The sequence below is a fragment of the Neolamprologus multifasciatus genome, chromosome 4 (genome assembly GCF_963576455.1).
Source record: "Neolamprologus multifasciatus chromosome 4, fNeoMul1.2, whole genome shotgun sequence".
In the NCBI taxonomy this organism is placed as follows: domain Eukaryota; kingdom Metazoa; phylum Chordata; class Actinopteri; order Cichliformes; family Cichlidae; genus Neolamprologus; species Neolamprologus multifasciatus.
Window position 1 is genome coordinate 1,627,102 of NC_140442.1, and position 17,124 is coordinate 1,644,225.

General features: G+C 44.9%; 1 protein-coding gene across 2 annotated transcripts; it reads right to left on the minus strand.

Moving 5' to 3' along the window:
* Window positions 1-649: 649 nt before the first annotated feature.
* On the minus strand, window positions 650-16,698 carry LOC146519421 (transmembrane protease serine 9-like). 2 transcript variants are annotated; one of them, XM_085157875.1, is made up of 10 exons: window positions 16,486-16,698; window positions 12,040-12,060; window positions 11,688-11,850; window positions 11,236-11,504; window positions 10,353-10,498; window positions 9,978-10,266; window positions 7,347-7,518; window positions 4,967-5,220; window positions 4,739-4,836; window positions 650-1,715 (listed from the first exon to the last, which is right to left on the minus strand). In XM_085157875.1, the coding sequence occupies exons 1-10, from the start codon at window positions 16,538-16,540 to the stop codon at window positions 1,413-1,415; spliced, it is 1,770 nt and encodes a 589-aa protein (XP_085014001.1). In that variant the 5' UTR covers window positions 16,541-16,698; the 3' UTR covers window positions 650-1,412. The 2 variants fall into 2 exon arrangements, with proteins under 2 accessions (XP_085014001.1, XP_085014002.1); XM_085157876.1 differs by having other exon boundaries at window positions 13,192-16,586.
* Window positions 16,699-17,124: the final 426 nt, after the last annotated feature.

Below are 17,124 nucleotides of genomic sequence, written 5' to 3' on the forward strand. Positions count from 1 at the left end.
TGCTGTTCCCCTGTCCTCTGTATTCCTGTGTCAAGTCCACGTCTCCGTGTTATGTTTTACTTTGAAAGTCTGTGTCTCATGTTAATGTTTCTGGTTTTGCTTCCTTTGTCTCGTCAGCCCTGGTTTGCCCCAGCTGTGTTCCCCTCCTGTCTCTCATTTCCTGATGGCTCCCTCTGTGTATATAAGCCCTGTTTTCATCTGTCTGTGTCGTGATCTACCATCATCCCCTGCTGTGTGGTTTGGCCTTCTGCCAGTTTAGTGATTTAGAAATAATCTTTGTTCTGAATCTGTACTTTTTGGTCCTCCTTGCTACAACTACTGCCTACACACAGCCTCTACATCACACTGTCTGGGACTGTGGTTGATTAATAAGATGGAGTGGAGTAGAGGCATGTAAGACTGCAACTCTGCTTCCCTCCTCCCAACTCTGGACAATCATGTTTTTGAGGGTTTAACAGGTCTGACCAGATTTTTAGAAATGAGAGCTGCGCCATCCAAAGTGGGATGGATGCCATGTCTGCTAACAAGACCAGGTTTTCCCCAGAAAAATTCCCCAATGATCTAAAAAAATAAAATAAAATAAATCCCACAATGAATATATGTATCGAAAACAAAGAAAGACAGAGGGATATATATATATATATATATATATATATATATATATATATATTTAGATATATTTACTGGATATTTATTGTTTGTCTTTCAAATTACACATTTGTTTTCCACTGCAGTTCAATAGTTCTTAGCATTGTGGCCCAGACACGAGGTAGACGAGGAACAGCCTGATCATCATCCTGCTCCTGAGAGCTCCAAAATGTTTCTTTAAATCAGATTAATTACGACTGCAGGATATGCTATTAGCAGTATTTGTGTTACAATTTTATTAGAATTACACAATACTCCTGAAAATGAATGAAAGATTTAGAAATTATAAAGATTGTACACCATTCACCGTTATTACCTCGAATATATAGATATGTATGTAACAAGTGCAGATAATGAACTGCTGGGATAAATTTTCATGTTCAGTGCAAGTTTAAAGGAATTCTTCATTTTTATACCAAAGTTTAGTTTCGTCTGGCAAACATCTTGTCAAGTCTGGTACGCATAATCATAAACAAGTGTACAGTACACACTATGAGTCAGAATTCATGATAAAAATGCTGCACCTCAAAAATGATATGGCACACATTACACAACTAGCTTAATTTTCTTGGCAGTGGTACACTAACGTCACCCTTAGTTGACAGTAAACCTGCCCAAACGTCACCACTGAGCTCTAGATAACCGATTGAAGCAGAATCAAGTCAAAGATTAGCATACACAGCTTTAAGCCTGTAAAGTGTTAGAGTCGAAGCTTGTTCACATTCATTTGTGTCCATCACATCATGTCGATCAAGTCAGACTCTCTACAGGAAGAGCTGGAGACAAAAGCCGAGGCTGACGAGATGGAAGAAGACAAAGATGAAGGAGTGAGCAGGATGACCTCCGCTGCTTTGTGATACGGGGCGTGAGGTAGTTGTGGTGGTGTTGGAGGCTGGAGACAAGCGAGTCCCCAGCGTCTTCGTCAGGAAGGCATCAAAGGTGCTCAGTCTGGTGAAGATCATGACTGGGCTTTGTCTCCTCCTGGCGGAGGGGCTTGGAGCTGTTAACACGACCGCCTGGAACCAAGAGCCGCTCTGCTTGCACATCAGCGGGCCGCCAGAAAAACCCTGAAAGACAGAAAGGGTCAGTTATTATCTGATATATATATAATCTTGTGTTTTATATTAGATTATTATTATTATTATTATATTATAATATTCTACATACAATGGTTAATCGTAACCATCGAGTACATGCACATAATTCACTGTGAGTTTTTGTTTCTCCCACACGCTGTGAATGGATCATTAATATTATCAATTGGTGGTTGTAGCTGAGATTCAGAGGTTTCTGTGGATACACACATGCCAATATTTATATAAGGAAACTTGACTGCACAGAGGTTTAAACTGCAGCTAAGCCCCTTTGCTCCCGGTACTGGGGCACTTGGCCTCAAGACATTTTACATTTATCGTGTTTCACAATATAGCCAAAAAATATCACAATATTATATTTTCCTCGTATTGCCCTAGTCGGAGTATTTCAGGATTAATTTTGTTTTGAAGGGGCTCTTCAAATCTGACCACTCATCTTCCATATTGAAATGGGCACCTAGTTTATGTATTTTCTAAACTATAGGTCATCCATCCATCCATCTTCATCCATCTTCATCCGAGGCCAGGTCGCGGGGCAGCAGCCTAAGCAAAGAGGCCCAGACCTCCCTTTCCCCAGCCACCTCCTCCAGCTTATCCGGGGGAACACCAAGGTGTTCCCAGGCCAGCCGAGGGATATAATCTCTCCAGCATGTCCTGGGTCTGCCCCGGGGCCTCCTCCCGGTGGGAAATGCCTGGAACACCTCACCCAGGAGGCGCCCAGGGGGCATCCTTGTCAGATGCCCGAACCACCTCAGCTGGCTCCTTTCGATGTGGAGCAGCAGTGGCTCTACTCTGAGCCCTTCCCGGATGGCCGAACTTCTCACCCTATCTCTAAGGGAGAGGCCAGCCACCCTTCGGAGGAAGCTCATTTCTGCCGCTTGTATCCGCGATCTCGTTCTTTCAGTCACTACCCACAGCTCGTGGCCATAGGTGAGGGTAGGGACGTAGATCGACCGGTAAATTGAGAGCTTCGCTTTTACACTCAGCTCCCTCTTCACCACGACGGACCGGTGCAGCGTCCGCATTACTGCAGCTGCAGCCCCAATCCGTCTGTCGATCTCCGGCTCCCTTCTCCCATCACTCGCAACCAAGACCCCGAGATACTTGAACTCCTCCACTTGGGGCAGGAACTAATCCCCGACCCGGAGTGGGCACTCCACCCTTTTCCGGCTGAGAACCATGGCCTCAGATTTGGGGGTGCTGATCCTCATTCCCGCTGCTTCACACTTGGCTGCGAACCGTTCCAGTGCGAGCTGGAGGCCCTCGCCCGATGAAGCCAACAGAACCACATCATCCGCAAAAATCAGAGATGAGATACTGAGGCCACCAAAGTGAAAGCCCTCCGCCACTTGGCTGCGCCTAGAAATCCTGTCCATAAAAATTATGAACAGAACCGGTGACAAAGGGAAGCCCTGGCGGAGCCCATCACCCACCGGGAACGAGTCCGACTTATTGCCGGCAATGCAGACCAAGCTCTTGCAACGGTTGTATAGGGATCGAATGGCCCGTAGCAATGGGCCAGACACCCCATACTCCCGCAACACCTCCCACAGGACACCCCGAGGGACACGGTCGAATGCCTTCTCCAAGTCCACAAAACACATGTAGACTGGTTGGGCAAACTCCCATGCACCCTCAAGTATCCTCGAGAGGATAAAGAGCTGGTCCAGTGTTCCGCGACCAGGACGAAAACCGCATTGTTCCTCCTGTATCCGAGGTTCGACTAGCGGATGAACTCTCCTTTCCAGCACCGTGGCATAGACTTTCCCAGGGAGGCTGAGGAGTGTGATCCCCCTGTAGTTGGAACACACCCTTCGGTCCCCCTTCTTAAACATGGGGACCACCACCCCGGTCTGCCAGTCCACGGGTACTGCCCCTGATCTCCATGCAACATTGCAGAGACGTGTCAACCAGGACAGCCCTACAACATCCAGAGCCTTCAGGAACTCGGGGCGGACCTCATCAACACCAGGGGCTCTGCCACCAAGAAGTTGTTTAACTGCCTCGGTGACCTCGCCCCCGGATATTGGCGGGTCATTCCCCTCATTCCCAGAATCTGCTTCCTCCTCGGAAGACGTGTCAGTGGGATTAAGGAGGTCCTCGAAGTATTCCTTCCACCGCCTGACAATTTTCTCAGTCGACGTCAGCAGCGCTCCGCCAGCACTATACACAGTGCAGGTACAGCACCGCTTTCCCTTTCTGAGACGCCTGACGGTTTGCCAGAATCTCTTCGAGGCAGTCCGAAAGTCTTTTTCCATGTCCTCTCCGAATTCCTCCCACACCCGAATTTCTGCTTCAGCCACTGCCCGGGGCCGTATTGCGCTTGGCCTGTCGATACCTGTCGGCTGCCTCTGGAGTCCCACAGGCTAACCAAGCCTGATAGGACTCCTTCTTCAGCCTGGTGGCTCCCTTCACCTCTGGTGTCCACCATTTGGTTCAGGGATTACCACCACGGTAGGCACCAACCACCTTGCGGCCGCAGCTCAATGCAGCAGCTTTGGCAATGGAGACGCTGAACATGGTCCATTCGGACTCAATGTCCCCAGTCTCCCTCGGAATGCTGTTGAAGCTCTGCCGGAGGTGTGCGTTGAAGATCTCGCGGACTGGGGCCTCTGCTAGACGTTCCCAGCACACCCTCACTACGCGTTTAGGTGCACCGGGTCTGTCCAGCGTCCTCCCCCGCCACCTGATCCAACTCACCACCAGGTGGTGATCAGTTGACAGCTCAGCCCCTCTCTTTACCCGAGTGTACTATAGGTCATCGGGACATAAAATCTACATGTACACAGTCATCAGTCAGAGCTGCTAAAAACACTTTAAAATCTTCCAGTTAAAGGTTTAAACCATTTTAAAGAGTTTTATTCAGTTTCTGAACATTTGGAGAAATCAGAGAACTTTGTTTAAAGCTTTGCTTCTGATAAGCAGCTAAATGCAAGATCCAGAATAAACAACATGTCAGCAGACAGTGTTATAAGAAGAAGAATCCTGTCATTTACCTGCTGCAGTGGAAACACGTCTGTACAGATGCTCTCACTCGATGATGAGTTCCCACAGTTTACCACCGAGGTGTTAAACTGCTGCATAACTTCCTCAGCTAACATCATGAAAGATAAGAAAATTTCACTAAAGAAACTGTAAGTGCAGTGGTCCACATGTGTAATCTGAGAGATGGACTGGTGCAGAGTCTGGGCAGAACTCTGTCAGCCTTCATGTTGCTGACTCACCTCCTCCTCTTCCAGGACTCCAACCGGCCGCCCAGCACGCCAAGCCCTCGGCAAAGGTTCTCCCGTTGTCCAAGCAGATGGGCTGGATGTAGTCGGTCAGGGTGGGCTGGGCAGATAGACGAAGGATGGCTATGTTGGTCCCGGTCGTGTTGCTCAGAGTGATATTTGTCACATTCAGCGTCACCTCAAAGGGGTTGGATCCATTTAGCTTCAGACGTCCCAACACGACAGTCCACTCGGACGCTACAGGGGAGCTGTGGGAGGAACAAAGCACACAAACATAAACTTCATCAGCTTCAAACAAGATCTACACCTTTACACTCAACTTCATGGGACCCAAGTTCTACAGATTTGAAGTCGTTATGTCAACCTGTAATGGTTGTGTTAAACCTCCCCACCTTTCTTGAAGCATAATTGGCCAACACAAGCTGGGGAGAAGATGAGCCATATAGAAGGGAGCATTCCTGACATCAGTGTCATCCATGCAGAGCTGACGTTAAGTCAGCATGAAATACCGACTTAAAGAAATGTAACTGAGGAGTGGGGCTGGAAGTGCAATACAAAGGTGCTTGCTGATTCGTAGCAACTGTGTATAGACTAGTGCTTAATTTATGCTTTTGCTCTCTTTATTTTTGGGCCTAAAATGTAGTCTATGCATGTGGCCCGCATCTATCATTCATACTCATGTATGGTGGGTCTGAGTTGTTTGGTAATGTTGCTGCTGAAATACTAGCTCTTGATGGAGTTTGTTGATTCTCTTCCTGTAGATTTTGAAAGGGCACTGGGAAGAAAAAGTAACCAGAAATGCATAGGAGAAAACAAAGGTAGCAAACGAGCCAATCACAGTCATTCCAGTCTGAGTGAAAGCATAATCATATTTCTATGGAGGTGTACATCAGGTTATGCTGTAAAATATGATATACCTACAGACTACATTTAACACAGAAGTATAAGTGGTCCTTAGAGCAGGACATCATAAAACACTACCTGTATAATACACTATACCTGGCTAATTTTTCGAACATAAGAGTGTCCATAAGTGCACGTGGCACCAGGACACATGTGGTGGTAACCCCTGAACCAAATGGAGGACACCTGAGGTGAGGTGAGCCACCAAACTGAAGAAAGAGTTAGCCTGTGGAACTCTGGAGGCAGCTGATAGGTACCGACAGGCCAAGCAGAATGCGGCGCGGACGGTGGCGGAAGCAAAAACTCGGGTGTGGGAGGAGTTCGGAGAGGCCAAGGAAAAAGATTTTTGGACTGCCTCGAGGAGATACTGGCAAACTGTCAAGCGACTCAGAAAGGGAAAGCGGTATTCTACCTGCACTGCGTATAGTGCGGGTGGAGCGCTGCTGACTTCGACTGAGAAAATCGTCAGGCAGTGGAAGGAATACTTCAAGGACCTCCTTAATCCCACTGGCACGTCTTCCGAGGATGAAGCAGAGTCTGGGGACAAAGGGGATGACCCGCAAATCTCTGGGGGCGAGGTCACAGAGGCAGTTAAACAACTCCTTGGTGGCAGAGCCCCTGGGGTGTACGAGGTCCACCCCGAGTTCCTGAAGGCTCTGGATGTTGTAGGGCTGTCTTGGTTGAGACGTTTCAATGTTGCGTGGAGATCAGTGGCAGTACCCCTTGACTGGCAGACTGGGGTGGTGGTCTCCATCTTTAAGAAGGGGGACCGGAGGGTGTGTTCCAACTACAGGGGAATCATCCTCCTCATCCTCCCTGGGAAAGTCTATGCCAGGGTACTGGAGAGAAGAGTTCATCCATTAGTCAAACTTCGGATACAGGAGGAACAATGCAGTTTTCGTCCTGGTCGCGGAACACTGGACCAGCTCTTTATCCTCTCAAGGATACTTGAGGGTGCATGGGAGTTTGCCCAACCAGTCTACATGTGTTTTGTGGACTTGTAGAAGACATTCGACCGTGTCCCTCGGGGTGTCCTGTGGGGGGTGCTCTGGGAGTATGGGGTGTCTGGCCCATTGCTACAGGCCATTCGATCCCTATACAACCATTGCAAGAGCTTGGTTCGCATTGCCGGCAATAAGTCTGACTCATTCCTGGTGGGTGATGGGCTCCGCCAGGGCTGCCCTTTGTCACCGATTCTGTTCATAATTTTTATCGACATCACTTATTAGTTGTATCATAATCTAACCCATTGGTTCCCAAACTTTTTTGCTGGGCCCCCCTTTGTTTTACAAGAAAACTGTTCGCTGCCCCCCACCACCTAAACATTACTATTTGTATCCCACTGTAACTTTACTGTATAAAGAGCTAACATGTCAGGAGTAGTAGTCTGGAACCTGACTCTGCGTCTGGAACCAGAGTCAGGTTCCAGACTCTGGTTAGATCAGAGTCTTCAACTTCAGCTGCAACTCACCTTGAGAAACAGCTGGCGTTGCTCAGCACTGAGTCCAAGGCCACCAGAGTCCCACCACACACATGACTTCCATTCTTCTGTAGGCTTGCCATCCACGGCCATGAGCCAGCTGTCGCCATTGAGGTTCCTCCCAAAATGCCAGAATTCTTCGGAGCTTGTCCACAGAACACCGCTGAGGAGAAAAACCAGAGGCACACACAAAGAAATGTTAAAATCTTTAACTATCATTTCAGGTCAGCAAGTTTAGACTTTATGAAAGCACACAAGTTCATCCTAGGATGGTTTTAGAGCTAAAGAAGCCACTTGGGTGTGAGGTGAAACACTTTTAAAAAAACAAAACATTTTTATTTAATGTTAAAAAATAGCATTTATCACTGGAGAAAATGTGATTTTTGCCTGTGTATACTATCAGTTAAAGTTCTTAGAAAAAATAAATCCCAGTAGTTGGAGACTGACGGTGTTGGAGAGTAATGGAATAGATGTACCGGCATTACATATTTAAAATAAAAAATATGAGTAACTGTATTCCGTTACAGTTACCATTTAAAAAGGTGGTACTAAGAATACAGTTACTTTGTTGAAATAAATGGATTACACAGCGGTCTTCTCCTGTTTCATATGTTAGGCTATGCCCTCTTTATTTTTGGTAATTCCACACCAGTGGAAACCCAAACAAAACATGCAATAAGAGGCTCTAATGCCTGGGTCTCAATCTCACGGCCCATGTCACCCCTACTTTACCTTTACTTTTAAGTATTATTCAAAAACAGCTACGAGCCCGACATGAACCCGACGTATTAGCCAGAGGTCCCTTTAATACAGTTCAGAGCCGCGGACCTTATTAGCATACTAGTTTTCTATACAAGATGGCTGCAAAAAGTGCAGCCTTACCTAATGTCCACCCTGCTGTTACTCGTTTTATATTAAAACATCTAACAACATCTAGTTGGTATTGGTATGGTGAGTAACCTTCAGTAATAGTAATAAATCTCACAGCAATAGTACATTCATGTAGTTGACAAAAGCATGATAATATATTAAGTAATCCAAAGTATTCAGAATACTTTACTCTCATTGAGTAATGTAACGGAATACGTTACAAAATACATTTTGGGGCATGTAATCTGTAATCTGTAGTGGAATAAATTTTTAAAGTTACCTTCCCAACACTGGAGACTGACTCTATAATGAGCTACAAAGACAGGTGCTCGGGTGATGTCACAGTGCGTGAATGATATCAGAGGTCCGGAAAAGACTGTGAATTAGGGAAGCTGCCTTCTGATCATTGAGCAAAGCAACCCTCTGCTTGGCAAGTACTGAACTCTCCTGAGCGATAGCTAAGCTTTAAGGACCAATGCAAAAAGAAGGGCTTCTCCATTGTGAAAGATCCTCACCTTCCTCCCTTAGACTGTTTAATCTGTGGTCATCTGGTACGAGATATCACTTCATTAAATCTATAACATCCAGAATGTGCTAGACATGGGACAAAGTCAAAATAAATTCAGTGATCCCAGAGACTCCGCACATATTGCTGTAGATTTCAGTAATAATAGCCCATAAAATCCACCCAGTGCCTAAGGAAACACCTGTCTTAACGACTGTCAGCCTGTGGCATTGCCGTCTGTCATAATGAAGTGCTTCGAATGCCTTCTCCTAGGTCACATCAGAGCAAAGATTTGTGTTCTTTGCCAGAAACCTTATCTCACCTGGAACAAAAAGGCAGCTATGCCAGGATTCTGCTTATTAACTTCAGCCTTCAACCTTTAACACAGTCATCTTACTGTAACTGATGGTGAAGCTCTCTCTCTGCTAGGACTAAGCACTTCACTCTGTTTCAGTTTCAGTTGAAACATCTTACAGAGCAGAAGTGCAACCGTTAGTGAGCCGATGTAGAGACTGCTAGCTACTAGCTTAGCATAAACAGGAGGAAAGAGTTGATTGTGGGCTTTAACAAAGGCTGACATCCCACATCGGAAGGTCAGCAGCACAAAATTCCCAGGCATCTACATCAATGAAGGGCTTTTCTGGACTCTGAAACCCACACACCTGGCCGAGAAGGGGCTCAGCACAGCGAGCACTTCCTCAGGAGGTTGAAGTAAGTGGGGAACTCTTCCTCATCCTTGCTGCCTTAGGAGGAATCACTTCCTTAGAAGGCTTTTACCGAAGCACTACTCAGAGCATCCTGATGAGCTGCATCGCACCATGGTATAGTGGCATGACTGACAACAAGACTGCAACGCAGGGTGATGGCTGAGAGGATTGTCTCAGATGCAAAAACAACGGCTTCTCCACTGTGAAGGCCCCCTCGCTTCCTTCGTTCATCAGGTTCTTAAATCAAAAAGGCCTTAGGACTGTGTCTTCTCTTTGTGTTTTCTGGTTGTCATTTATTACATTGTCTGTGAAAAATTTTATTTCAATCCAGTGTCATATAATATGACTGTTATATGACAAAGTAAACTTGTTAACTGAAGTAAACACAACTCGGTATCAGCTGGTTGGAATCAAATAAAATAGTGATCAGTACATTTCTGATTTTAGGCGTGGTGGTTGTTGTAGGATTTGTGGGTTTTGTATTGGTATCTGTGGTGGTAGCTATAGAGGTGATTGTTTTAGGGTTGGTGCTTAACATACGTTTGCTGGTGGTGGATGGAGGGGTTGTGGTAGTAGGGGTGGTGGTGGTTGGCACTGGTGGCAGTCCTGTGCAGGAGACACTGAGGTCACTGTTGATCCCAATGGACGTGAACGTCATGAAGCCCGGCTGGTTGGAGGAGATCTGGCTGTTGATCCAGGTCTGGTACTGGGATACTCTGGTGTAGACTCCTGGAAAATTCGGCAAGGCACAACCTTCCCCAAAACTGACGACTCCCGCCTGAATCCAGCGACCGCTCTGCTTGATCACCATTGGACCTCCTCCATCCCCCTTTGAGAGCAGAAACATTTACTGTTAGCTGAGGAGAAGAAACTGTAGAAGGTGAAAATGTGCCAAACACAGGTCACAACAATCACCTGACAGGAGTCCTTTCCTCCTGCACTTAACCCGGCACAGATCATGTTGTCAGTGATATTTCCCACTCCATAGTTACAGTTACACTGCCTGTTTCCCACAACAGGAATCTCCACCTCCGTCAGGTTTTCTGGAGAAGGTAGGGGCACTGAAGGGACCCCCCAGAAAAGTCAGGTTAAAGAAACGTGATTGATTAAATGCACTCAAAGGATGGCTCTACCAAACTTAAAAACAAAGTGCAGTCATGTGCAAACAAAGACAGTGAGACGTGTTTATCTGCTGTGGGTTCTCCTGTGCTGTTCCACTGGCTGACAGTTGGTGGCAGTAAAACACAAAGAAATGTGAAAAAGTGTCACAGTCCCAGGGTTCTTTACCGTAAAGGTTTATTATTAAAGTTTTTGTGGTTTACTGTATTTCTGTTTGTTAATATTATTTGGTTAGTTTGGAGTGTTTCTCTTTGTGTGTTGTGTGTATGTCTGATTCATTGTTAGCTACACCCTGGTGTATTTTGGTAATGGTTTTTCTCTGAGACAGAAGTTTTATTTCCTTTGAATCGTTTTCTTGATTACTTTTAGCTGTTCTCCCAGGTGTTTCCTCCCCCCCTGTTTTCTTGTGTGTATTTGTAGCCTCAGATCTCCTTTTTGTTGCATCATCACTCATGGTTGTGTGTTTCCTTGTTCCATATATTATTATCATAATGTGTATGATAATAATATATATAACTTTTGCATTTGTTAAATTTTAATTCTCTGTGTTTCTTTCATTTTTTAATGCGTCTCCACAGACCTTGACCTTACATAAGAATTTTATTGCTCAATTTATTTCTAAAATGGTACATTATAGTCATGATTAATTAAAAAACGATCGGGTGTCTTTATGACCCACCTTCAAATCTTATGTCGCCCCAGCCGGTGACCCAGCTGTTAACACCGCTGTAGAAGGTGCTGTTTGAAGCTGCCAGGCAGACGGGAGAAATGTAGTTGTTGAAAGTCACCGGTGAGGAGAGCTGTAGGAGGCAGATGTCGTTGTCAGCGGTACCAGAGTTGTAGTTTGGATGTTTGATGATCTGTGTTACTGTCCGAGACTCTGCATTGGGATTAGATCCCTGTAGACTCTGACGGCCCAGATTCACAGTCAGACCGGTTGTAGTAATGCTGAGATCATCAGGAGCGACACAAACAGTGCACAGTTATTACAATTGTTATAGACGAGAAAACATATATAAAGTTTGACTTCCCACCCTGTTAAATATTTATCCTGTTACCCCCCTGAGCCCCCAGATTAGCACCTTTCACAGCGTCTTTAAATCTTGTTTAGTGTTCAGCCTCATTACTCACTTTCGACAGCAGTGAGCAGCAGTCAGCACCCACTGACTGTTAATGAGGGATCCTCCACAGAAGTGGAACCCAGATCTTTGCAGACTGACCTGCCAGGGCCAGCTGCCAACAGGAGCCACCTGTCCTCCAACAATCCTGGTGTTCAGAGGCGCCTTACCACAAACTGAAGACCGACATTAAAACACAGAGTGAGCATTACTGTAAGAGCTGTAAACTCTCAGCATTACAAACTGCTGAGTGATGACACAGTGATCCTGGGAGTCTACAGTTCACTCACAAACTAATATTCATATGAAACTAAAGATTTATTACACATAAAAGTAAATCATTACACAAAGAAGCTTTTTCTTACCATCCAGCTGTGACTCAGACTCTGAAACACAGAAACAAACTATTTTAAAACAAATAATCTTCATTCATCATTCTGTGATTAGTTCACTGTCTGTAATAATAGTGGAAAAGTCTGGTTTGCTAGAAGCAAGAGTGTTAAAAATTAAGCCAAGACTTGCAGTTCCTCTAACATCCACCAGAGTGTGCAACAGTGAATCATTAGAACCAAACTGACCCCCATTAATGTTGCAATTGTTGTGTACATCTGTTATATACATACATTTTATATACATAAAAGTGTGTGTGTGTGTGTGTTTGTGTGTGTGTGTGTGTGTGTGTGTGTGTCAGACTCAGAGGGAGGAGGGGTTTACTGTGTGACGAGCTGTCGATGTTGGTCTCTCACACAGAGAAATACAGGACACACACTGTGTGTTGTACAACTTATCCTTCATGCTTGACCCCAGCAGAGTCCTCGCCTTCCATAGTTACTCCATCGTTAATTAGAAAATGGTTTTCTGAGATATTTACTGAGACAGCCTGTTCTGCTTCTGGAGATTCACCTTCCTCATCAGTGTTTTGCAATCATAGCGAGATGTGGCGCCATCTCAGGACGCGACCAACTTCCTGCTTATCGTCATGAAGGAAAAATGTCATCACACCTCAGATTATTTGCATTTATCTACAAAAATTCAGAGTTCAAACATCTTTTCAAAACATCTCCTCGGCCTTAATTAATCTCAGAATAGATAATCAGTAACAATCAGCCACAAGAACCTTCACTCCACCACTTCACTAAAAATGTCAGATTTATGCTAACGGCTCTACAAACCCGTCAGCTGTGTTTACACAGCATTGCAGCATGTCGTTCCATTGTTGTGCTCTCTCACCTTTAGTCTGTCATTCTGCTTTTTTTCCATCTCCTTCCCCACCCTGCCAAACCGCCGAGGTAGGTGACTGCCGCACCCTGACCCTGGCTCTCCTGCAGAGTTTGTCCTCTTAGTTTTTAACTTTAAAGACCCTACAGTGATCGTTATGGTCTTTACTTTGCAGTTCAAAGTGCCGTAAGGTTACTGTTGTTATTTGGTGTTCTATCAATACACCAAAGCAATTTCTAAGTCTGTGTTTAATCTCTTCAACGCTTCAATCTGTTAAAATCTTACTACAATTATTATACCTGATGGAGTTACTTCTTCCATTCATGTGTAATAAAAGCATCTTAAGATGACGTCAAGGTGTGAAACTACTTCCTTTAGTCCACAGGTGTCGAACTCCAGGCCTCGAGGGCCGGTGTCCTGGAGGTTTTAGATGTGTCCTTGATCCAACACAGCTGATTTAAATGGCTAAATGACCTCCTCAACATGTCTTCAGTTCTCCAGAGGCCTGAAAATGGACTAATCATGTGATTCAGGTGTGTTGACCCAGGGTGAGATCTAAAACCTGCAGGACACCGGCCCTCGAGGCCTGGAGTTTGACACCCCTGCTTTAGTCTCATGTCTTTGCCTGCAGTTCACATTGAAACTAGTTTATTATGGTTGCATCATCTCCAGAAACCTGGAGTTTAATTTGTGAGAGTATCTTCCAAACCACAAAGCTGAGAATACTTTCAAAGAAAAATCTTTACCCCAATAAGAAAAGACGTCATGTGACTGCAAGCTCTCTTCTAACTCCATTATCACATCCCAAAACACCCAATATGTACATGTGCTGTAATCAAATCATTCGTGTGAATACTAAGCTGTACAGATCAGAATCTCATGTTATGAGAGGTGATTTATGTCCTCAGGCTGTGATGGCTGTCATGTAATTAATATCCTTAGTGTGATGTTTACAGAACTTTTATTTTGAAAGGTCGAATGTAAGGCGGAAGGAGGATATAGAAAAAGGAGACAACAGAAAACGGTAGATGAACAAGTTAGCGCTGCAGACTGTGTTGCCGCTGCAAGCCTGAGAATTAAAGAATGGAACTGAGAAATACTGAAGGTGTCATCATTAATGTTTGAGGCATGCAAACATTACACTTATTTTTTTATTATATTGTTTTATGTACAGAAAAGAAGATCAGACACCAGCGAGGGAGGATAAGAAGGACAGACGCAACAACATTGTCATCCCCTATGTAGCCGGTGTATCAGAGAAACTCAGGAGGGTTTTCTCCAAGCATGACATCCTGGTGCATTTCAGACCCAGCAACACACTCAGACAAAAACTGGTTCACCCGAAAGACAAAACGCCAAAACACAGACTTAACAATGTGGTGTATGCCGTACAGTGCAGCGAGGAATGCCCAGACCTCTACATTGGAGAGACCAAACAGCCACTTCACAAGCGCATGGCACAACACAGAAGAGCCACCTCCACAGGACAAGATTCAGCTGTCCATCTGCATCTTAAGGATAAAGGACACTCTTTCGAGGATGCCAATGTTCACATTTTGGACAGAGAGGACAGATGGTTTGAAAGAGGAGTGAAAGAAGCATCTATGTCCACTGTGAGCGACCATCTTTGAACAGAGGCGGTGGTTTACGACACCAACTCTCTGCCATCTATAATCCAGTTTTGAGATCCCTTCCCAGACGCCTTAACGCCCACTCACATCCTGGGCCATCTGACCTCAGGAATTCGCATGATAAGGTGGGGCCAGGTTTCATAATGAACTCACCCGAAACTCTGGCTGATTGGGACCCACACCCAGTTCCACACCTTGGCTCAGGCGATTAGAGGATCATCAGGGGGTCCTTTTGTCCCTCTGTGGGGGGACACTCCCACCAGGTTTATATCTGGGACTCTCCACCATTTGACCTTAGAACTGAAGAAGCCTCTCGGATGAAGGTGAAACGTCTTCAAGTAACTTAAAGAAGTCCAGACGCTTTTCTTTGCAAGCTCCTTTGATTGTTTTATGTACTTTAATCGTGAAGGTTTGTAGAGTAAGGCCACTTTTGACTCACAAACTAAGTGCTCACCCAGACTGAAAACAGGAAGTGTAGAGCTGTACAAGTATGTTAATAACTACAGGAAGCCAGACAGAAAAGAGGAACTTTGCCATATAAGCAATGTTTGTATCAAAACTGTGACGTGTAAAGTACCAAAATAAAACCTATATGAGACACAGTTTATGATTCTAATGTTAGAGATCCTGCAACTGGTGTCTGGGCTGTGCAGGGGTCTCTGTCTTCCGGAAGATGATTGAATAAAAAGAAATATAAATGTTTTAACCCACTATGAGTCGGTTTTCTCTGTTCTATCATGGGGACAAAAGAATCGGGGTTAATACTGTACAGCACAAAGGCATCACAGTTCACTAGAACCACAACTAAGGCAGAAAAAAAATTATTTCGCAGAACAAACAATAAAACTGAAAAATCTTTGAGTCTAAATGTCATGGGCGGCTGTGTGGCAGGCAGGCAAGCAGGAGTGGTGGATCCAAAATGCAGGACTCAGACACAGAAGTACAACTTAAAGCGCAGCTTTATTGCTGGGAAAAACCTCTTAATAAACTAAACTCACCAAAAGACAAACAAAAACGCTGGTGGACTAAAACACTGTAGCAGAAACACTGAGCTGGAGACGAAACACGGAGGCAAAACACACAGCTTGTTGAGGGTACAACGCGACACTGACTCAGAGAAACACAGGGTTTAAATACACTGGGAAGTAACGAGGGGAATGAGACACAGAAGGAGAGCACAGCTGGGAGAAATCAGGACTGACGAGACAAGCAAAGCAGGACGCATTCACACAAGACACGGACCTTCAAAGTAAAACAGGAAGTATGACACAGAGACGCGAACTTGACACGGTGGAGACAGCAACTAAGAAACAGAGACATAACCAGTAAGGCAGAGGACTCGATGAACCAAAAGACACAGAGGGAAACTCAAACATGCAGACACAGACTTACACAGAACAGAGGGGACACAGAGAGACATGAAGGGCAAGGGATCGAAACTAGAAACCATAGAATAAATCACACACAAGTACAATAATACAAAAATCACAAAGAACTAAAAACGCTGGGTCAGGAGACCCAGGACCCTGACACCAAATACTTGGTTGACATTTACAGATGACTCAAAGTATTTGTGCTGTAATACCAGCTCTGAACTTAATATTACTGCTGATTAATATCACCCATGTCACTGCACTTTTAGAAACTAACTGTGATATGAAAGAAAAAAACATTAAAATAAAATAAAGGTTAAAAAGTGATTAAAAGTTCAAATAAAATAAAGCAGCTCTAATAACTGTGATACAGACGCTGATTGATGGAGAGCAGTTCAGCCTCTCAGCTGCTTCCAAACCAAACAGATTAATCTGTGTTTAAGCTTTTATCACCAAGATAAAGATGAAGCTAAAATAAACCACCAGTCCTCCTTTTCCTGCTGTGTCACTTTAAAGTGAAGCGATGTGCTCCTGAGTGTTTTCGCCCTCTGAGTCGTACCTGATGCAGGTGTGTGCAGAGAGCTCTTACCTTGGGTCAGGAGCATCAGCCCAGCAGCCAAACACATCACTTTGTAGAAAGCCATCGCTGTAAGATCCAAACCTCCAGACCTGCTGAGGTTAAATAACCTTCCTCTCTCCTCCTCCTCTCTGTCTGCATTAAACACACCTCTCTCTGACACGCCCAACACCTCACTGCAGCTCACCTGATCCCCCTCACATCAGACACGCTGTAACAGGAATTTCAGCTTTCAGGCATCAGTCTTGAACTTGTTTATTAATGATTTACTTTTTTTTAAAGATTAATTATCCATTGCACATGAGGAAACCAAAGCCCTGCTACAGGCTGGAATATTTTTCCTTTACCTGAGGACCTGTTCTCAGATATCATTCGTTTGCAGTTTCATCAGAGAAAAATTTCCCCTCAGCAGGATTTCATTTACAAAAGTCTGCAGGGAAAGTAGGTCCAATTATAGGAAATCTTTCTTTTAAAACTAGCCTGCACTGAAGGCGCCTTTAGTCAACATCACAAACGTCACAAATGTCTTCGTGGAAAGTTGGCCACCAAGAACCAATCTTAAAAGGAAACTAGAAGTAAAGGCTGCGCTACGCCAAAATACACAATAAGTGTCTGTGAAGGTTCTCAGTCATCCAGGTCATCGTAGTCAAA

Bases quoted from the DNA above. Each gene is read 5' to 3' on its own strand.
- LOC146519421 (XM_085157875.1), bottom strand. From the start codon at position 16,540: ATGGCTTTCTACAAAGTGATGTGTTTGGCTGCTGGGCTGATGCTCCTG. The intron at 11,505-11,687 runs GTGAGTAATGAG...TGATGATCTCAG, and splicing joins GCTGCTCACTGCTGTCGAAA to CATTACTACAACCGGTCTGA. The intron at 5,221-7,346 runs GTGAGTTGCAGC...TTCCTCCCACAG, and splicing joins AACGCCAGCTGTTTCTCAAG to CTCCCCTGTAGCGTCCGAGT.